At 39.5% G+C, this 23,336-nt stretch overlaps 1 protein-coding gene across 1 annotated transcript; it reads left to right on the forward strand.

Moving 5' to 3' along the window:
* The first annotated feature begins 80 nt into the window (after positions 1–80).
* CRLS1 (cardiolipin synthase 1) lies at positions 81–23,336 on the forward strand. Its single transcript, XM_045832576.1, has 7 exons — positions 81–537; positions 3,353–3,490; positions 8,468–8,597; positions 17,195–17,280; positions 18,124–18,192; positions 19,895–19,986; positions 22,014–23,336. Exons 1-7 carry the CDS (start codon positions 232–234, stop codon positions 22,099–22,101), a joined length of 909 nt encoding a protein of 302 aa, XP_045688532.1. The 5' UTR covers positions 81–231; the 3' UTR covers positions 22,102–23,336.

The raw sequence follows: 23,336 nt of genomic DNA on the forward strand, positions 1-23,336 counted from the left end.
GGCGCTGGGAAGTCCAGTGGCGGCGGTGTCGCAAAAGCGTCGCGAAGTCGTCCGTCCGCCCTTGGCGGCTGCAAGCCACCTGTATAAGAGGAACGTGCTGGGGTTTAAAAACAAGTATGGAAGTGTCCGAGGTCCTTGGAGATTTAGGGCAGTTGATGGAGAAGTGGCTCGTCGGTGCCCCAGGCTGCTAAACTCTTGCTGCCTTCGTTGCCGCGGCGTAGCCGCAGGGCCATGCTGGCTTCGCGGGTGGCGCGTGGCTCGTGGGGTGCCCTGCGCGGAGCCGCTTGGGCGCCGGGGGTGCGGCCAGGCAAGGGGCGCGCCCTCGGGGCCCTGCTGCCGCCCGCACCTATCTGCCTGGGCTGCCTGGCGGAACGCCGGTGGTTGCGCCCGGCCGCGTTCGGCCAGTGGCTGCCTGGGGCAGTCCCGCGGAGCCACTGTTCAGGCGCGGGGAAGGCGGCGCCCGGGCCCGCGGCCCAAGAGGGTGCCGCCGCCGAGGCCCGGGGCGGCCGGTGGGGCCCAGGGAGCGCCGCCAGCCTGGTACGTACGGAAGAGAAGGGGCAACCCAGGGTGGGGGGTCGCCGGCCCTGTCGGGGCTCAGTTCTGGATGCTGATAATGTGCTTTGATTGGTTCTGGTCGGGCGCTTCGGTTTCACAGCTTTGAAACCGTTTTCTGGAGAGAAGTTACGGGCAGGTTATCCGTGTGGGATGAATTTCAGAGGTACCAACAGTGTCCACTTTCGGTCTCCGTAGTCAAGTTAGACTCCTCAACCCCCGCTTCTATCCGCTTTGGTTGCTGGACCGGCCCAGATATTGCATTGATAAATATAGCCTTCACTGGTCTTAATTTAATGAAGGGAATCCCCACTGTTGGGGGAAAGTCTGTGGGAATCCTTAGAAAGGTATACAGGCCTTTCTGTTTGCTCGTGCAGGTTTCGTTCACTATTATTTGACCTTTGGCGACCTTACATACTATTAGATGACTGATAATTAAATAATTTAAGTCTTAGTTAAAAGACTGATCTCTAGTTACAAAAAAAGAATAAAACTGTCTTGAGGTAACGGAGGGAAGTATTTGTCTACGTACCTGTTGAAATACTGCCCAAGTAGAAGACACCAGAGCATGAATGTAGGAGAGCTTTTGATGTCACGTTAGCAAGCCTCATGCAATTATTACATCTTCAATTGTTATGTCTTCAGTGCGCCCCAGTACTGCCTTCAGCAGTTGTGCAGCATGGGTTGAGGTAGTCACATCCTGGCAGGGCTCTCGGCATCTCTGATAGCTAAAGCATGTCAAGGTTTGAAGGCTGGGTGCTCTGAGGTTGCCTATGCTCGCTGAAGCCCTTCCCAGAACGGCGGTAGTTGGTCGAGTATGCCACAGGTTATTTGGTTGGGTAATCTGAGATAAGGTGTCTTAATTTTAATTTAGAAATTTACAAGTTTAATGATTATAAATTAACGAGGTAACTTGATTTTGACTGATACATAGTTTATGTGGCGTTAAAAAGAACCTCTTTCACTGCCTTCGACCTGGTTTATTAATTCACCAAATGAAGTGATCTGGCTGTTTGCAACTTTGTCTTTAATTTTGCCCCAGGAATATCTGAGATTAATTTTGGGCATCTTTATTCTGACCCTTTGCTTTGTTATTCCTTTTTCTCAATCATGAACTATCAAGGCCCCATCCCCCCCATCCCACCAGTTGTGTCATTGACTGGGTGTTTGACTAATTTTGTACCACAGTGTGGTCAACAGACTTACTCTTTTTCTCTGAAACACTCTGACCTTCGAACTTGAATTTGGAACATATTCCAAGAATGTTTCCATTTACTGGTAATGATATAATGTGGTCTGTTTTCAATAAAAGGTCCCTGGGTAGAGATTTGTATTGCTTTTTGTTGGGTGATTGTTTCCAGGAGAAGCTGAAGTTTTTCTGTAGCTTTCAAGGACAGTATTCTGCCACCTGATCCTAATAACCCCATTTCCTGCCAAGCTGAGATGCACATTTCTTGCCAGGTTCTGTTTAAAACAGAAACTTAGTATCTGAACTCGCTTATAGGATGGTTCATGGAATTTTAAAAGATGTCTTTAGAAATGGAAACGATCACTTTAAAAAAATCAAAATAAATGTTCTGGCAAATTGGTTACCGATTAAGAAAGAAATTAACTAGGGTTAATCTTATGAGATAGTCCCTTGGGGTAGAATTGGCAGCCTTGACACAGTGTGGGAGAAAAGGCCAGGCTTTAGGGAGAGACATTTTCTTGATATTATTTATGTATCCTGTTGTGCAAGGTGTCTTAGAGGCGGTAGGCTGAGGCTTTATAGAGTTAAAATATCCTCTCATGAAACATTGTTTGCCAAGCAAGAAATGTTCTTCAGAGCAGCTGCCAAGAAGCCCTTTTGTTAGTGTCAATTTAAAACAGCTTGGCTCCAGACGAAGTTTCAAGGAATCATAAAACTCCCACAGGGGTTTCTAATTGGGGATCTTAACATTTCTGTGGCTATTTTGAGTTTTCCAAATTTCTCTCTATTTCCTAAGGATCTCAATCCCTATTCTTAGTTCCATTTTCTTCAGCAATTCTCCAATTTAGTAGTGAGGTTATGGAATTAACTGTCTTGTCTCCCTCTTCATTCATGTTAACAGACACTGTGTGTCATTTAGTATTCTTCTGATGGGTACTAGAGGAGTGAGGGAGGTTATTTGCAGTAAATGCTTTTAAGTCAGAATGCCATGGGTTGATAATTTGGCTTTTTTTCTGACACTTTTCTACACTGACATCCCTTTGAAATTTCACTTTTAAAAGCAGTATTTAAAGTTTTGAATTTTAATGGCGGTCATATATTAAAGGCTTGATTTATATGGTAGATAATATGCATTCTTTCTTGAGGAAGAAAACTCACTCAAAAATAGTAGACTCTTTAGCCTCCCTTTAGGTACATGACTCATCTTCTGTATTCTTGACAGTTTTATTTTTATTTTTTAAGAAGATTTTGTTTATTTTTAGAGAGAGGGGAAGGGAGGGAGAAAGAGGGATAGAAACATCCATGTGCCAGACAAAAACTGGTTGGTTGCCTTTTGCACACCCCTAACCAGGCATCTGGCGGGCAGCCCAGCCATGCACCCTGATGGGAATCAAACTGGAGATCTTTCAGTTTGCAGGACAATGCTCAACCCACTGAGCCATACCAGTTGGCGTTCTTGACAGTTTTAGAGTGATGTCTATAAAAACAATTTAAAAACTCAGTTTAAAATTTACAGTATATGTAACTTCTGACCCTTAAGTGTATTTTTCTAATGTATATAGTTATTTAAAGTATGAATTTAATTTAAATTTTGTTGTCTTTGTGTTTCAGTATGAAAACCCGTGGACAATCCCAAATATGTTGTCAATGACAAGAATTGGCTTGGCCCCAGTTTTGGGCTATTTGATTATTGAAGAAGATTTTAGTATAGCGCTAGGAGTTTTTGCTTTAGCTGGACTAACTGATTTGGTAAGTTATAAAGTCACTCACTTCCTTTCCACAGGCCAGAGTTTCTACTACATGGAAACAGCAGACTTGAGTCTGCTCTTCCTTGGAAGGAAATCCTCAAGATGAACTTCACCTGGCACTTTGTGTAGGGCTTGTCTTTAGCATCAGTGTGGGACTCTTATTCTTTATATGATCTAAGGAAAGTAGTGAAGGTTGTATGAAGGCATAGGAGAGGGAGCTTTTTACTCTTGGTTTTTAACTTCTTCATAATAGAAAAACACTGAAATTTCCAAAGAGCCAAGTACTTGCATTAGAGATAGAAATAAAGGAAAGAAGCTGTGCGACTATTTTTCTCTTTATTGTAATAGAGAGAAATAACTCTGATCTTCAATGAGATTTGGTTGTTACTGGTGGACAGGGAAACAGTGGGCTAGTTGTTGTGATCAGGGAGCTTGTAGATGCCGGAGCCCCGCTTGGGGGGAGGCCACCGGCTCCCCACATATCTGGCCTGTGATCCATACTCTTCTGACCACTCAGCAAAAGACCCTGCCCTAGGTGGGCATTAGGCATCCACCCTTCTGTTCCCCCAGCAGTTGGACAAAGGAGAGGAGTGCTCCTGGGCACCACTGTGTAGAGGGTGTAGAGGGCAGGATTTACTTGGGCCACCTCCAATTAGAACTTGGAAAATAGTTTTATAACAGAAGACTACATTATGTGTTAAATAGGCTTTCATAGACTGGCCGGCCATTATCCTATAAGACATAATTTGTTTTCATCTCCTACTTTGTTTCACCAGGGATTTGAAATGGCTTATAAAACTACATGTCCTACAATAACACAGTTGAGGGAAGTAGGGAAAAGGTAGAGGAAAAATTTAAAGTCCGGGCAAAATAGGTACAATATATTCTTGTACAGGGCTGGCTGAGATCCATATGAGCACCCACGACAGGCAGTAATGATTTGGTGCTTCTAAAAACTGGTTTGTTTGAAAAACTTTGCTCAATATTTAGTGAGAATAAAGAGAAACTAGTTTCCAGTTAATAAAAAGTTTTACAGCATCTTTCATTGTAAGATCAGTTATTGTCTTGAGGTTCATAGAAACAAAATTCTACCTGCCAATAGCTGGTGAACAATGTGGAACTGGCTGAAGATTTTGCAGGATAAACAAAGGAGGGCATTTGCACCAGTATCTGGCATTTCCAAAGATGCGTCAAACATGGTCCAAAACGGCTGCCACCTCTGGTTTTCAGTTTTCGGTCCTCTTTGTCACAGCTTCTCCCCAGTCTCACAGTCTCTCCTTTGTTTTGTTCCTGCTTTTATCTCTGAAGCCTGAAGGCCTCTGCTCATTAGTAATATGGTCTCCAAGCCTGTCCAAGGCTTTTTATACTAACAATGGAATTTTTTTTTTTTTGGAATAGACAAAATCTTGTTCATCTATTGGATTTGATTTTTTTTTTGTTTGTAGATTTCTTTAGCTGCCACACGAGATTGCAATATTCACTGAAAGGGAGGAGCCTCATTTACATTTTCATATATAAAACAGTATATTTGGAAACCTGAGTTAACTGGTATTATAGTTCATATTTATTCCATGGAGGTTTTGATGCCTCCAGAGTGGCTGCTGGGTAGATGGCTGGATTCATTAAAGGTTTAATCAGTGGAATGAGAAGGCCTGATTTACGTTGTTTATGGGGAGTGAATTATTGGAAGGTGAGAGTGGAAGCAGAGAGGCTGGTTAGAAGGCTTCCAAAAATCTTGAGGGGGTGGGTCATTTGGACTTAGGTAGGAATTTGGAATGGGAGAGAAGTGAATGGGTTTGAGATCTGTTTTGAAGATAGAGTTGATACATTGATGGATTGAATGTATGGGGTCAGAAAAAGTTAAATATGACTGGTAGATTGTTACTTTTTTTTTTTCAACAAGCAGGTACATGGAAATTAACATTTTCTGGGATTAGCAGCACTCCGGGTAGGGCAAAGTTTGTGGAAAATACCAAGAACTATTATACCTTTTTTAAAGTCTTCACTTGAGGATATATTTACTGATTTCAGAGAGAGAGGAAGCAGTGGAGGAGTGGGGCAGGGGGAGAAAGAAGTATCGATTGGTTGCCTCCTGTATATGTCCATGTCCTGACTGGGGACAGAACTTGCAACCCAGAAATGTGCCCTGACTGGGAAGCAAACCTGTGACGTTTTGGTTTATGGGACAATGCTTCAACAAACTGAGCCACACCAACCAGGGCTGTTGTGCCCTTTCATGTAGAGTTATCAATTGGGTAGTTGAATGGAGTACTTCGGAGTTGGAAGAAGTCATGGTTAGAGATAGATTTGAGAGTTATCAGCATATAGATAGTCAGGTCTGGGCAAAGTCAATATAGGCTGTGATAAGAGAAAGGGTCAGAGGAGCGAGCAGTAAGCAGCGCAATGGAAAGGGAACAAGAAAACGACACTGAGAAGAAACAGCTGCCGAGAAAGGGAGCATATTAGGCAGTGAGGTGTCCCAGAAGTTAGGTGAAGAAAGTGCTTGAATTTGTGTTGCTGTCAAGTCACCTAAAAATGTAGACTTTATTGGTGACCTTTATGAGTACCATCCATAGAGGATGGGGACAGAGTGGGCTGGTGTTCAAATGCGAGGTGGTGATGACAATAGACATCACTTTGAGGAAGCTTTGCTTTATAGGGTAATAAAGAAATGGGGTCAAGGAAGAATGGTTTTAAAGATATGTATACTGGGGAAAATTCTGTTCTTAATTAACTAATTAATGTTCGGGTAGGATGGGAGAGATTGACGATGCAGGGAAGGTGGGGAAGGAGGACGACAACTCACAGAAGGTGAGAGGACCTGGGATCAGGGATCAGGGAAGGCAGAGAGAATGAGTGGGTTCCTGTAGGTGGTGGATTTGGAGGTGGGAATAGGAGGGAGCGCTGATGGTCTGTTTCTGTGCTGCGTGGAAGATGTAGACATTGCCATGAGCTAGAGTGAGAGGTTTTGGAAGGGATGGAGTTGGTTTGAGGTGAGAGGAGACAGTGTGAAAAGAGAAGGTAAGCAGGTGTAGTGTGTCCAGGGAATACTAAGTGCCCAAGGGAGATCTGGTGGTCATGAATTTGAAGTGGCGTCAATCAGCCTGTTTGTGTGTTTTTTTTATCCTCACCTGAGGACATTTTCTCATTATATTTAGAGAGGGGAAGGGAGAGAGAGAAACATCGATGCAAGAGCGAAGCGTAGATTGGTTGCCTCCCTTATGCACTCAGACCAGGGATTGTACGTGTCTGGATTAGGGATCAAATGCATAATTTAGGTATGTGCTCTGACCAGGAATCAAACCTGCAACCTTTCGGTTACTGGACACCGCTCCAACCAACTGAGCCACACGGGTGGGGCTGTTTTGTCTTTTTGTTTGTTTTTGATTTTTTTTGGTAAGTGTTCAGCTGCTTGGGTACAGGCCTGGCTGGAGTACACAGGTAGTTGTGTTCGAGCAGGAGTAAGGGGGAATGGAGTAGGGAATTACAGGTGTTTGAGAGCAGGGATGCTATTGATGAACTTGGAATCCAACATGGGTAGAGGAACAGTGAGGATGACCCGGTGAAGATAGTAAAAAGGGAGCTGAGGTTCCCTGAGGTCAGAAGCTGAATTGAAAGCTGAATATTCCAGTCCCCACCTTCCAGTACTCCTGTTAGCTAGTTTTACATCTGGTCTGGCTGAGAATTAAATAGGTTCTTTCAGTTGTGGTGATACTATTTAGTAACTGCTTTCTTGGAGGATTTACTAAATGTTGATTGCTGAAGACAACCAGGCCTTTGAGGTATGTAATACTGTTTCTGTTTTACAGATGAGGAAACTGAGGCTTAGTGAAGCCAAATAATTTGCCCAAGGTCACACAGTAAGTGAGGGAGCCAGGACTTTAACAAGTTATGTTCTGTTGCAAAAAGCAAGTTCTTAACCATTGTCCTGTGCTGCTGCTGTCTCCTCTAACTCATTGGAATACTTAAGATATAGAGGACTTCTCCTACAAGATATACTGTGTTAAAATCCATCTAAATTAATTTGATAGTTTTCCTTGGAAATAGGGTTAGAACATTTTTGAAGCTTAAAGTTAAATAAAATCAGTAAAAGCCAAGCAGGGACTTGGAAAACCAGAAAACACCCACCTTGTTTAATGGGATAGGTGATACTTGGTTTCAGTTCTTTTGTGGCCCCAGGGTGGGCCTGGAGATCTGGATCTTTGTGGTAAGACATTGAATATTTAAATATTGGCAACTAATTCATACTTATAAAAGCTTTGAGCAGGTCATACAAAACCAGCTTGTGGGCACCATTTGGCCCAGTGGCAACCAGGTATGCCCTCTGCTTAAAATATAATATGTTTGCAAGAATAGTAAATAAGTAATTTTCATATCAGAGATTTTAAGAAGGCCAGGCATAGAGGATTGAGTGTTTTATTCAAATATAGGTCATGCAAATGCAGCCAGATATGGACTCAACAGTGGCACTAAACAAACAAACAAACAAACAAAAACCCTGAAAATAATTAAAACTGAGGGAGTTGGATGATATCATAGAAAAGTAGTAGGTAAGAGCAAGTCTCACAGTTAAAGGGAAGTCCTTGCAAGTGAAAGCAGCTTCAGCCCAAGGCTCAAGAGGGGGCCTTCTAGTCCATGCTCTGTCAGTCATGCTTTCTATAAGTTTTGGGGGGATTTCTACATCTCTAAATTTGTGTCTGGGTTCATCCCATGAAAGGGGCATTGTGAAAACATTGAGAAATACTGGAAGGCTTTGAAAAAGAAAAGTACCTTAGAAAAGTGAAATTATTTTCAGGCCAGTTGGTAATTTAAAAACTAAATATTTACCAGTGGAAGACTAAGAAGGTTTGGGGGTAAGAAAGAAAGATTTTATTTACATTTTATAAAAGTATAGTTGCTATTCTGGTATCTCTTCAGGATATCTACTCTGTACCTATTATGACATTTATTTAAAAAAACAAACAACTTCTATTTTCAGTTGGATGGATTTATTGCTCGAAACTGGGCCAATCAAAAATCAGCTTTGGGAAGTGCTCTTGATCCACTTGCTGATAAAATACTTATCAGTATCTTATATGTTAGCTTGACCTATGCAGATCTTATTCCAGGTAAGAATGCTGACATGCGTACTTTTTATTTTAATCCTCACCTGAGGACATGCTAGAGGGGAAGGGAGGGAGAAAGGGGGAGGGAAACAATCGGTTGACTCTTGTACAAGCCCTGACTGGGTATGGAACCTGCAACCCAGGCATGTGCCCTGACAGGGAATTAAACCCATGACCTTTCAGTTTACTGGACGATGCTCCAACCAACTGAGCCACGTGGGCCTGGGCCATGTGTACTGCCTTATAGCACAGGGAAGAATGACGTAAGTCAGCTTAGGATTTCTTGTAGGATATTTGTTCCAAAAATACATTTTTCAACTTCAGACTGTTTTCTTAATTTTAAACTGTTGAACTGTTTGGCTTATAAAGCTATTTGCTTTACTTTAGAATTTATGTCCTTATTATACTAGTAGAATTCGTTTAGTAAGATCGTTTAAAGTTAAAATTGAGCAGATATTATTTCACAGTGCCAATTCATATTATTCTAGATTGTTTTGAAACTGTTATATGTTCTTAGTGACTAGCTTTTTGAAATCAATTTAAAGTTTTCCTAAGTAAAATTTAATCATAGTAAATTAGAACTCTGAAACTTTGAAGATCTCTAATATTTCACACTTTTGTTAGACACTATTATGCAATTTCAAATTGTGTATATTAGTTTGTATATTACATTATGAATACTCCTCCTAGCAGAATTTTATGATCTTTTGCTTTGCATTTTGCATGTGCTTTTCTGGTTGTTCGCCTCTCTCTTAGTTTTACTTCGCCTCTTAGTTTTTCTCCCTTGGTTCAACTTAAACTATTTCTAAGAGTTTAAAATAGTATCTGAGAACAAAGAAGCTGCTACATGGTATCTCAACAAATAGCATGTATTATTGACATTTGAGAGGAAGAAATTTCAGCCTACTATAGAATCCTCTAGACATTTTTTTCTCCTCTATCTTTAGGCTTTGAAATTCCCATACTAAATTAAAAGATGAATTGGAGTAATGTTTATATTTATGTGCTTCTTTGAAAGTCATAATTGTGTTCATATATCGTTGGTGGGGTTGAAGGGGGCAGGAGTGGTCTCATTCTAATAAATACAAATCACTTGGGAGGAAAGAATTAAGGAGAATTCAGTTGACCTTATTGTTTTTTAAAAGATTTTATTTATTTATTTTTAGAGAGAGAAGAGGGAAGGGGGAAAGAGAGGGAGAGAAACATCAGTGTGTGAGACCAACATAGGTGGTTGTTGGTCTCTAGCCCAATGTGATTTCTGACGGTTCTGAGTGATGGTGGTTCTATATTTTAGTTGTAATTTTGATGTAGGTTATTGTTGTCATAACTTAATTTTATATATTTCTTAAATTCACATGATACTATTTATCAAATCAGTGTTCATTTAGATTTTTTAAATTAAGATTTTATTTATTTACTTTCAGAGAGAGGGGAAGGGAGGGAGAAGGAGAGGGAAAGAAACATCAATGTGTGGTTGCCTCTCATGTGACCCCAGCTGGGGACCTGGCCTGCAACCCAGGCATGTGCCCTGACTGGAAATCAAACTGGTGACCATGCAGTTTGCAGGCCTGCACTCAATCTACTGAGCCACAACAGCCAGGGCTGTTCATTTAGATTTATCTTTATGTTTACTTTTTTGGTTTGTATTGTTGGAGTATTTCAAATCTTCCATCTGGAATCATTTTTCTTTTGTCTAAAGTATATCTTTAGAAATTCTTTTCATATGGATCTACTGGTAGTACATTATTGTCTTTATTTCTCTGAAAATATTTTTTATTTTGCCTTTTTTGTGTGAGAAAATTTGTGTTCTACTCTTAGCGAATTTCAATTAAAATAATAAAGTGTTATTAACAGTAGTCCTTGTTAACCAATAAATATTTGAGACTGTAAAACAAAAGTTTTATTTGGCATCTTAAAGACACAGATCCAGGCAGCAACCCAAACTGCACCCTGGAGACAGCAAAGAAAGGCAGGGTTTGTAAAAGCAAAAACCACAAAATGTAATTCTTCCACGCAAGTGAAAGATCCTGGGGAGTTGAGCAGGGATTGGTTAGTTCCTATGTGCAAAAACTACAAGGAAGTAGGTAAAGTTCATATGTGTCCATTTGGCAGTTGTTATTCCAAGATGATTGTTTGACCTTGAGCTGACTTCAGCAATTTATTAGCAGTCCTGAGAACTGAGGCACAGGGTGTGCACAGGCCCGACTTTCTTAAGGGCCTCCCAGCTCTTTTAAGTGAATCTCTTAGCAGTGTTTATTTTGTGTTTTTTTATATTATAATCATTATGTTGTATATTATTAGACCATATTCATCTTAAAACTTAAAATTTGCCCCATTTCTAGCCTCTGCCTGTTTCTCCTCCCCTCCACTCTCTGGCACCCACTCTGTTACTGTCTCTGAGTTCATTTTTTAAGTTTCCACATAAAAGTGGTACTGTGCAGTATTTGTCTTCTTTCTGCCTGATTTTGCTTTTATTCTTGAAGGATATTTTTGCTGAGTATACAGTTTTGGGTTGGTAGTTGTTTTCTTTCAGCACATTTAATGTACTTAGTTATTTTTTTGTTTCTGTTCTTGGTAATAAGAACACTGCCCCTCCATGTCTTTTTTGAAGGGAATGTTTTTACTTTGAATGCTTTAAAGATTTCTTCTTTGCCTTTGGTTTTCTACAGTTTCACAATAATATTTCTTAGTATGAGTTTCTTTTTATTTATCTTGCTTGGGATTTACTGGGCTTTTTAATTTGTGGATTGATATCATTAATCAGTTCTCAAAAATTCTTAGCCTTACTCTTTAGGTATGCTATTGCTTATTTTTCTGTTCTTTTGGAACTGCAGTGTACCTCTGTCAAACTTTTTCACAGTATCTTTTAAGTGTGTTACATCTTTTCTGTACATTGCCTCGTGTTTCTCTTGCCAGGCCCCATTTTGGGTGCTGGCCAGTGCACTTGCTCATTCACTTCACCAGTTCTCTCTTCAGCTGTGTCAAGTTTGTTTCTCTCGTCATATTTTTCAGTTATCAAATTTCTATTGTATTCTTTAAACTTACAATTATCTTTTCTAGTTTTTAGTTCTCGGCTGAAATCTTTGTTTTTATAGCCCTTTGAATATAATAAATTTAGTTGCTTTATAGACTTATAATTCTAAACTCATATCTTTCTGAAAAGGGTCTTTCTCATTTGTTGTTTCTGTCCATTCTTACTTATGGTATTTTGTGTCTTTGGTTATTTTTGACTGTTTAGACATTGTATTAATGTTTAAAGAAGAATTTGGAGTACTATTTTTACGTGTAGGAAAGAGTATTTTCATCGCTCTTCAGAGAAGAGACTTTGTTCAGTTCTGAATGCTAAGAAGCTGGGACCGCCTGAATCATCAGGTGATGAGACAGTCTTGTAAGGCCTCAGTGCTGTCCCCTCTCCCAGTCCTGTGGGATAGTCCTTCAGATTCCAGCCCAGGGCCAGGAGGTGGTTTCTCAGATCCCAGCCTTAAGGGCTCTGGGCTCTGACTGCTCTCTCCCAGGCCCTCTGAGGCTACCAAAAATTCCATTCAGCTTTGTGCCCTACTTCCAAGGAGTAGGGATGGTGGCTTTGAGTGTGTAACCTTATTTTTTTGAGTTCTCACTCTTTAACAGTCATTAGCCTGACACTTTCTTAGCATCTTGTAAGCTTTTTACTCTCAAGATTTTCTTTTAATGTTTTTTAGTTGTCTTAGCAGGAGGATTGTTTTGGATTATTTAGTCAGAAATTAATGGAAGCTCAGCCCAGGATTTTTTCGTTATCCTTGGTTTATGCTCTAGATACTACTTGAATTTGGTGTGAGTCTTTCATTGTGCTAGGTATTAAGTAGTTCACTTCAGTCTGAAAACCCATGTGGTGCCGGTTCTGAAAATTATATCATGTCTTTGATAATTATGTCATGGACATTTTAATTTCTAAGAGCTCTTGTTCCATGCTCTCTTTTTAAAAAACCTGCCTTTTTAAATAAAATTTTCTAGATAAATAGTATCATTCAGGATGTCTTCTGCTTCAGAAGCAGTCTATCCTTACCTGTCTATCCTGTTTATATAGTCATGCTCCGCATAACTGTTTTTTGTTAGTCACTTGCATGACAGTGGTCCCACAAGATTATAATGGCTAAAAATTTCTATCACCTAGTGATGTTGAAGCCACTGTTATGTCATAGAGCAGTACATTGCTCATGTGTTTGTGGTGATACTGGTGTAAACAGACTTACTGTGCTGCCTGTCCTATAAGTGTAGCACGTGAAGTTGTGTACAGTACATTATGCTTGATAAAAATGACTGTGTTACTGGTTTTTGTATTTACTGTTCTATATTTTTATTCTTATTTTAGAGTATACTCTTTCTACTTATTAAAAAGTTTGACCCTGGTCGGGTGGCTCAGTTGGTTAGAATGTCATCCTGTGCACCAAAAGGGTGCAGGCTTGATCCCTGGCCAGGGCATATAGCTAGGCTGCAGGTTCGATCCGGGGTCTGGGCGCAAAAGGGAGACAACCCATCGATGTTTCTCTTTCACATTGATGTTTCTTTCTTTCTCCCTCTCCCTGTTCTTCTCCTTCTTCCTCTTCTACTTCCCACCCTTCCCCCCTCCCTCCCTTCCTCTCTCTCTAAAATCAATAAAACATATCCTTGGGTGAGGATTTTTAAAAAAAGTTTGCTGTAGAGCATTAGCCATGTTATGCTAACAGCATCTTGTGCTTACTGTATCTCTCATTTGCATCATTCTCTTGTGTGAGATTTAATCTTGTGTTGCTGTGTGTGTTAACTTGCTATACAGGTTTGTATAGCCTAGGAGCAATAGGCTATACCATATAGCCTAGGTGTGTAGTTGGCTGTATCATATAGGTTTGTGTAAGTATGCTCAGTGACATTTGTACAACAAGGGTATCACCTAACAATGCATTTTTCAGAATCTATTTGTCTTTAAGTGGCACATGTCTGTATGTGTTTTTACTTTTAAGGTTTTTTTTTATTGACACCCCCCCCCCACCATATTGTATCTGTTTCTTTCAGATTCCATTTTTTTTGTTTGTTTTGGTCTTTATTTTGTGATGGAGACTTTCTGAAATGTCTGGTGATCCTTGGCTGCCTGCTTATATTTTAGGGAGGCATAAAATGTTATTTGAGCTCTGTCTGAGCATTGGTGGAGTTTGTTGGGCAGTGTGTTTTTCTCTAGGGTGAAAGGCAGGACCAGGCATGGCCCTGAACTCTCAGTACCTGTACATCTATTCTGTAGAGAAGTCCTCTTCTTGCCTCCAGTGTTTTAGAGCAAAGCTGTGGGAGGAAGCCTGGGATGGGAGTAGCAGATTTCAGAATGTTGATTTTCACTTAATCCCTGTTACCCCAGTGAGCCCGAGCCCTGTGTTCAGAGATAACAGGTAGGACAATGGTTGGCACACTTTTTCTGTAAAGGGCCATATAGTAATATTTGAAGCTTTGTGGGCCAGCTGGTCTTTGTTGCAACCATTAAACTCTGCATAGAGAATATATGAATGAATGAGAGTGGCAGTATTTCAAAAAAACTTTGCTTACGGACACTAGAAATTGAATTTCATATAATTTTCACATATGAAATAGTACTCTTTTGGGTTCCCCCTTCCCCAACCATTTAAAATCATAAAAACCACTCTTGGCTGCAGAGACTCACAGCTCTGGTACAGAGACCTGGTGGAATGGTGTCAGGCCGGGCGCCAGGGGTCTAAGTGCCTGCTTCTGCAAACATCTGTTTGTGAATAACTTAGGCTTCAGCTCTCCCCACTCTAGTAAGACAATTACTACTAATAAACTTAGTTAGAACTTGAAATTTATCTTCTCTAACCATTCTCTTTGTCTTTGTGACTTTACATCTTCTCATTACTATCATTTTAGATGAGTTTTCCAGAGAGATGCATATATGCACTCTCATATCTTCTTTTTACACTGCTCCTTGCTCCTTTAAGAAATTTGCTTTCTTCCTCAGCTGGGATAATATTTGTCTTTCTCATTCTCTCTCTGGAAGAGGAGAGAAGGATAAAAACAAATTCTTTGATTTGTTACATTTATGACAGTGTAGGATGTGAATCTCAGGTAATTTCTACTTGCTTATGTGTGTTCTGCCACATTTACCAAGTAGTGATTCCTTGTCATATCATTATATTATTTCTGGTTTCACTCTATAGCAGCTTCTCATTGCTGGTTTAAATAAATTTCTATAATACATTATTAAATTTATTATTTTCAATGCAATAACCTATGATGTTGATAATGGCCACTTTTAATATGTACAAGTGACTTAATTTTATTATTTCCCTTTAACACTAAGAAGATTTGTCCATGCTGCATTTCTTTGTTGCAGACATTAACTATATATCAGACAGTTAGCAGCAAGGGAGGAAAACCTTAGAGCAATTCCCTGGCAGATTGTACACCCTCTCACCCACACTGACATGCTATCATATTCTGGTAGGCAAAATGAAAGCTGTTCTAGCCCTGGAAGGAAGGGGAAGGGAAGGTCAGGAGAGAAAGTAGGGTCACCTAGAAGACTTGAAAGCTAGGAAACTGGATAAGAGTGCCCAAAGAACCAAAGGAAGAGCTGCATAAATACTGTCAGTTGGCAGAGGCCTTGGACATCAGCTAATGCAGCAGGGTCCAGCTGGCTGTGCTTGTGGCCCCCAGGGAGGTTTCACCTGTGATTTTTATGAAGCTCCGCAGGTTGATCGTATGATGGACAGTCTAGCTTGGGGACCCTGTGATTTTGTTAGCAATCCTTTCCTCCCCCAGACTGTTACAGGTGGTAAACTGAGTCCAGAGATGCTAATTGTTCGTCACACGGCTGGGTTGGCACCTAATGCAGTGCCCTGAGCATAGGCTGTGAGTTCCACAGACCTAGGTCCCATTCTTGGCTGTCCTAACTAGCTGGTGACCGTTGGCCGGGTTATGTGATCTGCCTGAGGCTTCTTTCCATATTTGTAAAATGGGGATAATGATCCCTATTTTGTGTAGTTATGTAGATTAGGTGACATGTGTGAAATACGTAAAACAAAGCTCAGTAAGTGGTAATTTTGGTAGTTTAAAGAAATGGAACCCAAGTCTTTGCAGTGTATTGAATTGTCTCCTCTTCTGCAGAAACCTCTTATTTAGGATTAAGTCGCATACTTTTTTCCCGTGGTGATGAAATACATTAATAGGTGTTTATTTTCTTTTCAAGTTATGGAGGTTTACTATATGTAATTTGCATGAGTTTGCTGCATTTTAAAGTCTGATTGCTGTTAGGTGTCACTGGCTAATGATTGCCATAAAAAGTGTTTTACAGGCACAAAAATGCCCTAAAAATCATGGCAGGCTGGCTTTTGTTACTTGATTCATGTGGCTGTAGCTGTGTCTTCTGTGTGCTCCAAATGCCATAACTTGCGTAGATAACCATTTTCTCTTTGAAAATAGTCTTGTCATCCAGCACTAGGCCAAGGATAAACATTTATGGTACATCATAGCTGTGACCCACAGAGAATTAAATTTTAAATCTGTAGTTAATTAGATTTTCTCAAGTTGCAGAATCAACAGAATGTCAGAACTAGAAAGGACCATAAGTACAGCCAGAAAAGTAATTCACAAAAAAGCTGTTCAGAAGTATTATGGAAGGGGATGTACATGATCCTTTTATGTTAGTAACTGAAACATTTTGAACGGACTTTTAGCCTTGGGATTTTCCCCTGCTTTTTTAAAAATATTTTTTTTCTCATAAAAATGATACATGTTCATGGTTAAGACTTCTTACAGCACAGAAGGGTATAAAGTAAAACAAGTCCTCTGCCCTCCCATTCTCATTCAACAAAGGAGTAGTAGGGGTTCCTTGGGCATCCATCTGCAGTATCCTTCTGCTGGCTCTGACTCTGGGGTCATGCTGTAGAATCTTAGGAATAATGAGAAGGTATTGAGAAGTTGAATTCGTGTTTAATGAGAATTCACTGAATGAAAGTGGCAGGAAGAAAAAATTGCAATTGCCAGGGTGAGAACTGGCCAGATAAGAATGAAAATATTTTGTTTCTCCGCAGGTGGTACATATAGCAAATTTTACTGTTTGTAAAGTTGTCTAGAATGCAGAAGCAAGCAATCAAAGGTCCGTAAGATGCTAGAACGTTTTGATTCCTGACATCCTTTCCAACCTCTTTACCATTTCATTCTCTGTAACTATAATGAGCATGGTGATCTTTTTTCTGCAAACTCACAAAGCTGAGAAATAACAAAAGAGCTAGTGGGGTAGAGCTGGGTAGAGCTGCTACTGACAAGTAACTGCAGCTTAAAATGTGCAAGGAAAAAAAAAAAAACCCAAAAAACAAAAATAGGCCTAGAAGATCAACATTCTGAAAGGCAGACATAGACTTTGAATGCCATAGTCTCTTCAGTTGGTTTTGAGTGCAGGTTAAAGAGTATAAAAATCAATGGTTCACTCTAAGGATCCTAAACCTTCAACAGGTGTTTATAAAAGATGAAAATTTTTACTTATGAGAAACACCAGTTTATGGTAAGGCTGAGTGAGGCTTTATTGTATGTGTAAAATCTTAGCAATTTTAAAAATCCCAATCAAAATTGTTGTATTTGATTTTCAGTTCCACTTACTTATATGATAATTTCAAGAGATGTAATGTTGATTGCTGCTGTTTTTTATGTCAGATATCGAACTCTTCCAACACCGGTGAGTTTGTTTCAAAGAAAATATTCTTTTATTATTACTCAGAACTTAAGGCAAAAAAGAATCAGTCTGTTGTATACTGAGTTTCACTTTATGAAGATAATTTATGGCAGTTTCTTCTTTTTAATCTATTTACCAAGAACTTTTTAGAAGCACACATTAACTATCATCTTGCTATAGTAGTTGTTCAGTGAATATATGAATAATAAGTTTAAAACAGGCTTGTTTTGTGGTAAGTCCAGATTCTTTAAGTTGATACACATAAAACTTAGACCAGCCAGCCCCATCCAAACTCCGTGAGGAGTGTTTTGCATAACCAAGCCCTTTTGCTGTCTAATTAATTGAGCCACTACTATGGACTTTCTAGAACTGATTTTTTAAAATCACAGCTACACATGAGCATGGAATGATTTATTTGCATATTTGTTTATTGGTTTTACAAATATTTGAGTATGTAAGCATACCATAATGACCTTGTCTTTTGGCTCCCAGTATAGTTGTTTTTTAGCCTATAAAAGGCAATGAATGATAAGGGAGATTTATTGTGTTTATTTAGTAGAAAGAAGTATGAGGCAGACTTTATGATAGCTATTGTGTTAGGATTTTATAGGAATTAACAAATAAACATGAATATTTAAAATCCATTTCAGTAATGTGTGTATGATTTATAAAGAATGTAGATGATACTCCTTTAGGGAAACAAAAAGTACAGATAAAGGCTGACCTAGCGTAGATTCAGGCATGTGGTAAGCACTCAGTAACTGTTAGTCTGCATATAATAACAAAATGTTTGTTTTACAGTGAATGCTAAATTGAGTAAATTTTATCTTTTTTGTCCTCTGCCAGCGAACACTCTCCAAGTATTTCAATCCTTGCTATGCCACTGCTAGGTTAAAACCAACCTTCATTAGCAAGGTAAGAGACAAACAGCATCCTTTTAAGCTTATAGCAATGAATACAAATCTCAGTCTAGAGTTGCTGAAAATGAGACAACTTTACATGCATTGACTGTAGTGGGTAAAGAGTAGGATCATTAACTCAGTTTTCTTTGTCCTCAAAGCTTTTTGCATTTTTGTTTGTTTAAGATTTTATTTATTTGTTTTAGAGAGAGGTAGTGGGAGGGGAGAAAGAGGGAGAGAAACATCAGTGTGAGAGAGAAACATCAGCTGGTTGCCTCTCTCACATGCTCTGAACAGGACCGAACTTGTAATCCAGGCATATGCTCTGACCAGGAATCAAACTGGTGACCTTTCACTTTGGATGGTGCCTAACCCACTGAGCCACACCGGTCAGGACCTCAGAGGTTTTTGGATCTTTAGTAATGCATTGTGTTTTCACTCGGTGGTCTGAGAATTTAAGATGAGGTAATAGTGCCATCATTTAGGGAAGGTTCCTTTCTGGTTTCAATACCCACCTCCCTGTGGTGAAAACAACATATATAAGGTCCTTTTGTTTTCAAGATGGATTGTTACATGCAAAGGGATGGGGGAAAAGTTTTTATTCAGAGTTGAATAAACAACTATTGTTTTTAGTTCTGCATCCTTATTTCCTGAGCCCACTTCAGGATAATAACGGTGGGCCAGTGCTTGCACGCAGTGAGGGCACTATCACTGGTTCTCATGGCACTTCTGTTTTTCTGTTAGCTTTGAGAAGTTTGCTCTAATCATTCTTGTGTCCCATCCTTTGTAATGAAGGTTTGACAGGTTAGGGATGTTGGTCATCTTCAGGACAGAGGGGTTATTTTAAACTTACAGACTGCCTGGGGTGGACCTTTATCTACATATGTGGGTTTTGTTTTTCTTTTAAATTGAGGTGACTTATATCACATAAAACAATTTGATACAGATAGGAAGTGGCTTAAAAAAATGGAGGGACAAATGCCTCAAATCCTTGGTCTTGCAAGAAGTTCTCCAGGCAATTTTTATTACTTATTTTTAAAATGAAGTAGAATTCTTATAATTGGGTTGCAGAATGGATGACAGAATGTAAGTGCTTCTTGAGGCACAGCACCCACTGATTCATACTTCACCCCCTCTGTCCCAGAACACTTTTCATGATAAGTAGAGGGAGTCTCCAATGTCTTTCTGGTTGGTTTCTTCCTCTGTCCTCCATGCTGCCCTTTAGGGTGGGGAAACTTCACTTCCTCCAGACAGCTTCTCTCATGGAAATGAATGCAGGTCAGTGTTTGACAAGTAGGCAAGTGATAGCATTGAATGAAGTGCCAGGAAATCTGGGTTCTAGGCTTGGATCTGTAGCCTGCTATGACTACATGCAAGTCACTTAACTAATTTCATTGCTTTTTATCTATGAAATTATTTCTGTATTCATAGGGATGTTTTATTGAGCTGAAAAAAAAAGGCAGAGAACTTTGCAACATATTGAGTTGCTATAGAAATTCAAGATAGGGGTAGTTTCTGACAGTTGCCCTTCTCATCACTGTAAAGAGCAGACAGGTGGACCAGTTAGTGAAGTTCACCCGTCTATGTGAATACCAGCTTCTTTGGCAGGAATATTAGAACATCAAACATAATATGGGTGTGTTGTTATGCTATCTTGTGAGCTTGAAACTGGACCTGGTTGACACTGTTCATTTATGACTTTTTTTTTTTTTTTTAAGGTAAACACAGCAGTCCAGTTAATCTTGGTGGCAGCTTCTTTGGCAGCTCCGGTTTTCAATTATGCTGACAGCATTTATCTTCAGATACTGTGGTAAGCTAAATTTAGCATTTACTGTGAGAATGTCAACAAAATGGCTTGTCATGGCCGTCCTAGAATTACTGTGTTCTTACAGTGCTTATTGAGCACCAGCTGGGCAAAGCAAGAGGCTGGATTTTATGATTGATACCATTCTTAAGAAGTTTACTATCAGACATGGGATGTCGAAGTTCTATTTGTAGGAGCTTTTGTGCAAGTTAAAGGGATTGAGAGGTCCAGATAACATGTTGGGGTTTTGGAGAAAGGAAAGATATTTCCAGGTAGGAAGAAGAGGGACAGCTTCAAGGGGGAAGTGGCATTTGAACCATGAGTCTAGGTGGAGTTCCTAAGGGAGAGACTGAGAGAAAGCCATTTAGGTGAAGGACAGACCCTGAGCAAGGTCAGGGGCATGGGAGAATCAGCTAGGGAAAGTGCGTCCAGCTTTGTGAAAGGGCCATAGTGGGACAGAAACTTGTAGAAAGAAGCTTGAATTTTATTTTATTGTGCTTATTTATTTATAGCCCTGAAAATGTGTCAAATTCAGACTTTTCTCAGGGTCCAAATGTGTTACACTGATAATTGAAGCATAGCATCCTTAGCATACTTTTAACTTTATAATTAATACCTTTTGCTTGATCCAGTCTGAGCCAGAAAATAGTTGGTTAACCAAAGTCAGTTAAGCTAAAGAAGCTTTAAAAATTGTACCCACACTAAACATTTTCTAAAACACACATGCATGCATTTATTCTGCTTCATCCTACATCTTTTGAATAGGACCAGTGCCCTTTCTTTAAAAAAAATTTTTTTTTAAATCCTCATCTGAAGATGTGTTTATTGATTTTTTTATTTAAGAGAGGGAAGAATTCAAAGAAGGAAGGAGGGAGGGCGGGGGAGAGACAGAGACAGAGAGAAGCATCGATATGAGAAACGTGAATCCATTGCCTCCCGTACATGCCCTGACTGGGGATCAAACCAGCAACCTTTAAGTATATGGGACAGTGCTCAAGTTACCAACTGAACCACCCAGCCAGGCCCAATGCCTTTTCTTTGAATATAGGTTCAGCAAGAGAAGTTTTTTGTTTTTGTTTTTCTTTGAATAAACACGAGCCATATAGCCTCTCTGATTTTCATGTTCTCATTTTAAAGTGACTTTAAGACTTTAAGACATTGACAAAGCAGTCTGAATATAGAGACTTTCTAGGTTTTGTAACATTTTTTCTAGTATTTTGACAATCGCATTGCGTGCTTGCTTTGACAGTATTTTTTAACTTGCCTTTTTTTATCAAGTCTTTCCAGAGCATCCAACTTAGTCCTCAGATACAGCAACTTTTCCTCCTTGTGGGTTTCACAGGTTGATGTGTGAATGTAGAATATTGAACTGGCACAAACAGCTCTAGGATCACATAAAAAGTCTCGAGGGTCCTACCCCTGACCTGGTGGGAACAGAAGTGTGCGGCGCAGTAAAAGCAGCCTGTTAGCTGCGAGCATCCAGCAGGCCCTGAGCACCCCTGATCTAATTTCAAAGAGAGAGTCTGGTTAATCTGACAGTTCACTCAAGGAAAAGTCAGAAAAGAAAGCTGAAGTTTATCTGAAATGACTCAGGTAGGAAAGAGTTGAACACTCTAAGCAGCATGAATGGTAGCAGAGGCACATAGCTCTAGAGTTGAAGCCAAGCCGGGCTCTGACGTGGTTCTGTGGTTCTGTGGCTCTGAGCAACTTCTCTGGGGCTCCTTCCTCCTGTAGAGGGTGAGGTTGTTGTGAACATAAAAGGAGAGCTAAGACACCTAGAGCAGTGTCTGGGCAAAAACGACAATTGCTAGTATTATTATTTTCTTGGGCTCAAGAACTAGCTTAATTGTGTAGTGTTACTAATTCAGGTAAGTCTTAAAGAAAAGCAGCACATTTACATTCTTGTAGTTAAAAAGTTTACACCACACAGCCTTTTTTACTTTTTAAATAACTCTTTTAAATGTATTTTTTATGATTTTCACAAAGTTACTGATTTTTTGACCTGACAGCTAACTTCTTTCTTTCCATTAAAGGTGTTGCACGGCTTTCACCACCGCTGCATCAGCTTACAGCTACTATCATTACGGTCGGAAAACGGTTCAGGTGATAAAAGACAGTTGAAGGTCATGCATCATTGTTAGCAAGGAAGCAATATACATCATCGGCGGCAGGGCCAGGAGAAATCTACAGGAGTTTCCCTCTTTTGGTGTTCATCTTGAAAAAGGACTTGTCACAACAAACCATGTCATCAATATTTAAGTAATGGCATTGAAAATAAGCTTGATCATGGGCATATGCAGAATTTTCAATGTATTTTTAAATACAAATAAAACTATCATTTAGAATTTTTTAAGTTTCTTGATTAGCTTATAAGGAACCAATTAATTCCAATTATTGTCAGTCATTTTTTAAATGTTTTTTTAAAAAATAGTCCAAAGCATGGAAATGTCTCTTTAATAAATTTTAGGTTGCTCACAAAGCACTAGGGAATTTCCTGCATTTAAATATATAGGCTATACAACGTGGCTACACAATTTTATGTTTAATTTGATTGGTGTACATATTAATAGTTCCTGTGGTTAATATTTGATCATTTAGGATAATGACAGTAAAGGTAGCTTAGTTGTGGATGGAGTAACCTTATAAAGGGGTTATGAAGATCAAAATATACCGAGATCAAAATATGAAGATCAAAATATACACTGAACATGATGTTCAGTAGTCTTCCAACCTCTCAGGTGCCTAATAGTTTATGTATCAGGATAACAAGTAACAGAGGTAGGTGGAACATGAAGACATCCATGAGCCTACACCATCCAAGAGGCAGTGGATTATATCATGCCTTCCCACTGTATTTCTATCATGGTAATGTTTGTATGATACCAGAACCTGTACTTATATGTTTGTAAATAATACAAAACTATTTTTTCAAGTTTTTTAAACTTTGGGGAAATTTTTTTTGTTGAGATGTTAAAAGAATAAAAAAGCTGGGAAAAAATGTACCTTCATCTTGGGTTGTTTGTATAGCATATTGTAGTCATTTGTTGTGTAGGTTTTCTGATTCCTGAAGTTTGTTCAGATGTGTCACTTGCACTTACATTGTAAAAATAATTGGTTTGGGACCTTCTGACGTAAAAGTCCTTACTCTCACTACCAGCACGTTCAGGAGAATGGGAGATACAGGGAGAAGGAAGAGGAAGACAAGGGCTGGTGCTGGTGTTCCCTCTTATCAGTGGAGGTCAGTTGCTACCAGTTGTGCTGGGTTCTAACCCAAGAATAATGTGAAATTATTTAATGTGATTATCTAAACAACCTGTTTACCTGTGTTCAATTAAAATGGGAAGTTATAAGAAAAA

Source organism: Phyllostomus hastatus, unplaced genomic scaffold (genome assembly GCF_019186645.2).
Source record: "Phyllostomus hastatus isolate PE091 unplaced genomic scaffold, TTU_PhHast_1.1 phas_contig_17, whole genome shotgun sequence".
Taxonomy (NCBI): domain Eukaryota; kingdom Metazoa; phylum Chordata; class Mammalia; order Chiroptera; family Phyllostomidae; genus Phyllostomus; species Phyllostomus hastatus.

Coding starts and splice junctions, on each gene's coding strand:
- CRLS1 (XM_045832576.1), top strand. CDS start 232: ATGCTGGCTTCGCGGGTGGCGCGTGGCTCGTGGGGTGCCCTGCGCGGA. Junction 538..3,352: donor CAGGGAGCGCCGCCAGCCTG/GTACGTACGGAA, acceptor TTTGTGTTTCAG/TATGAAAACCCGTGGACAAT. Junction 19,987..22,013: donor ATTTATCTTCAGATACTGTG/GTAAGCTAAATT, acceptor TTTCCATTAAAG/GTGTTGCACGGCTTTCACCA.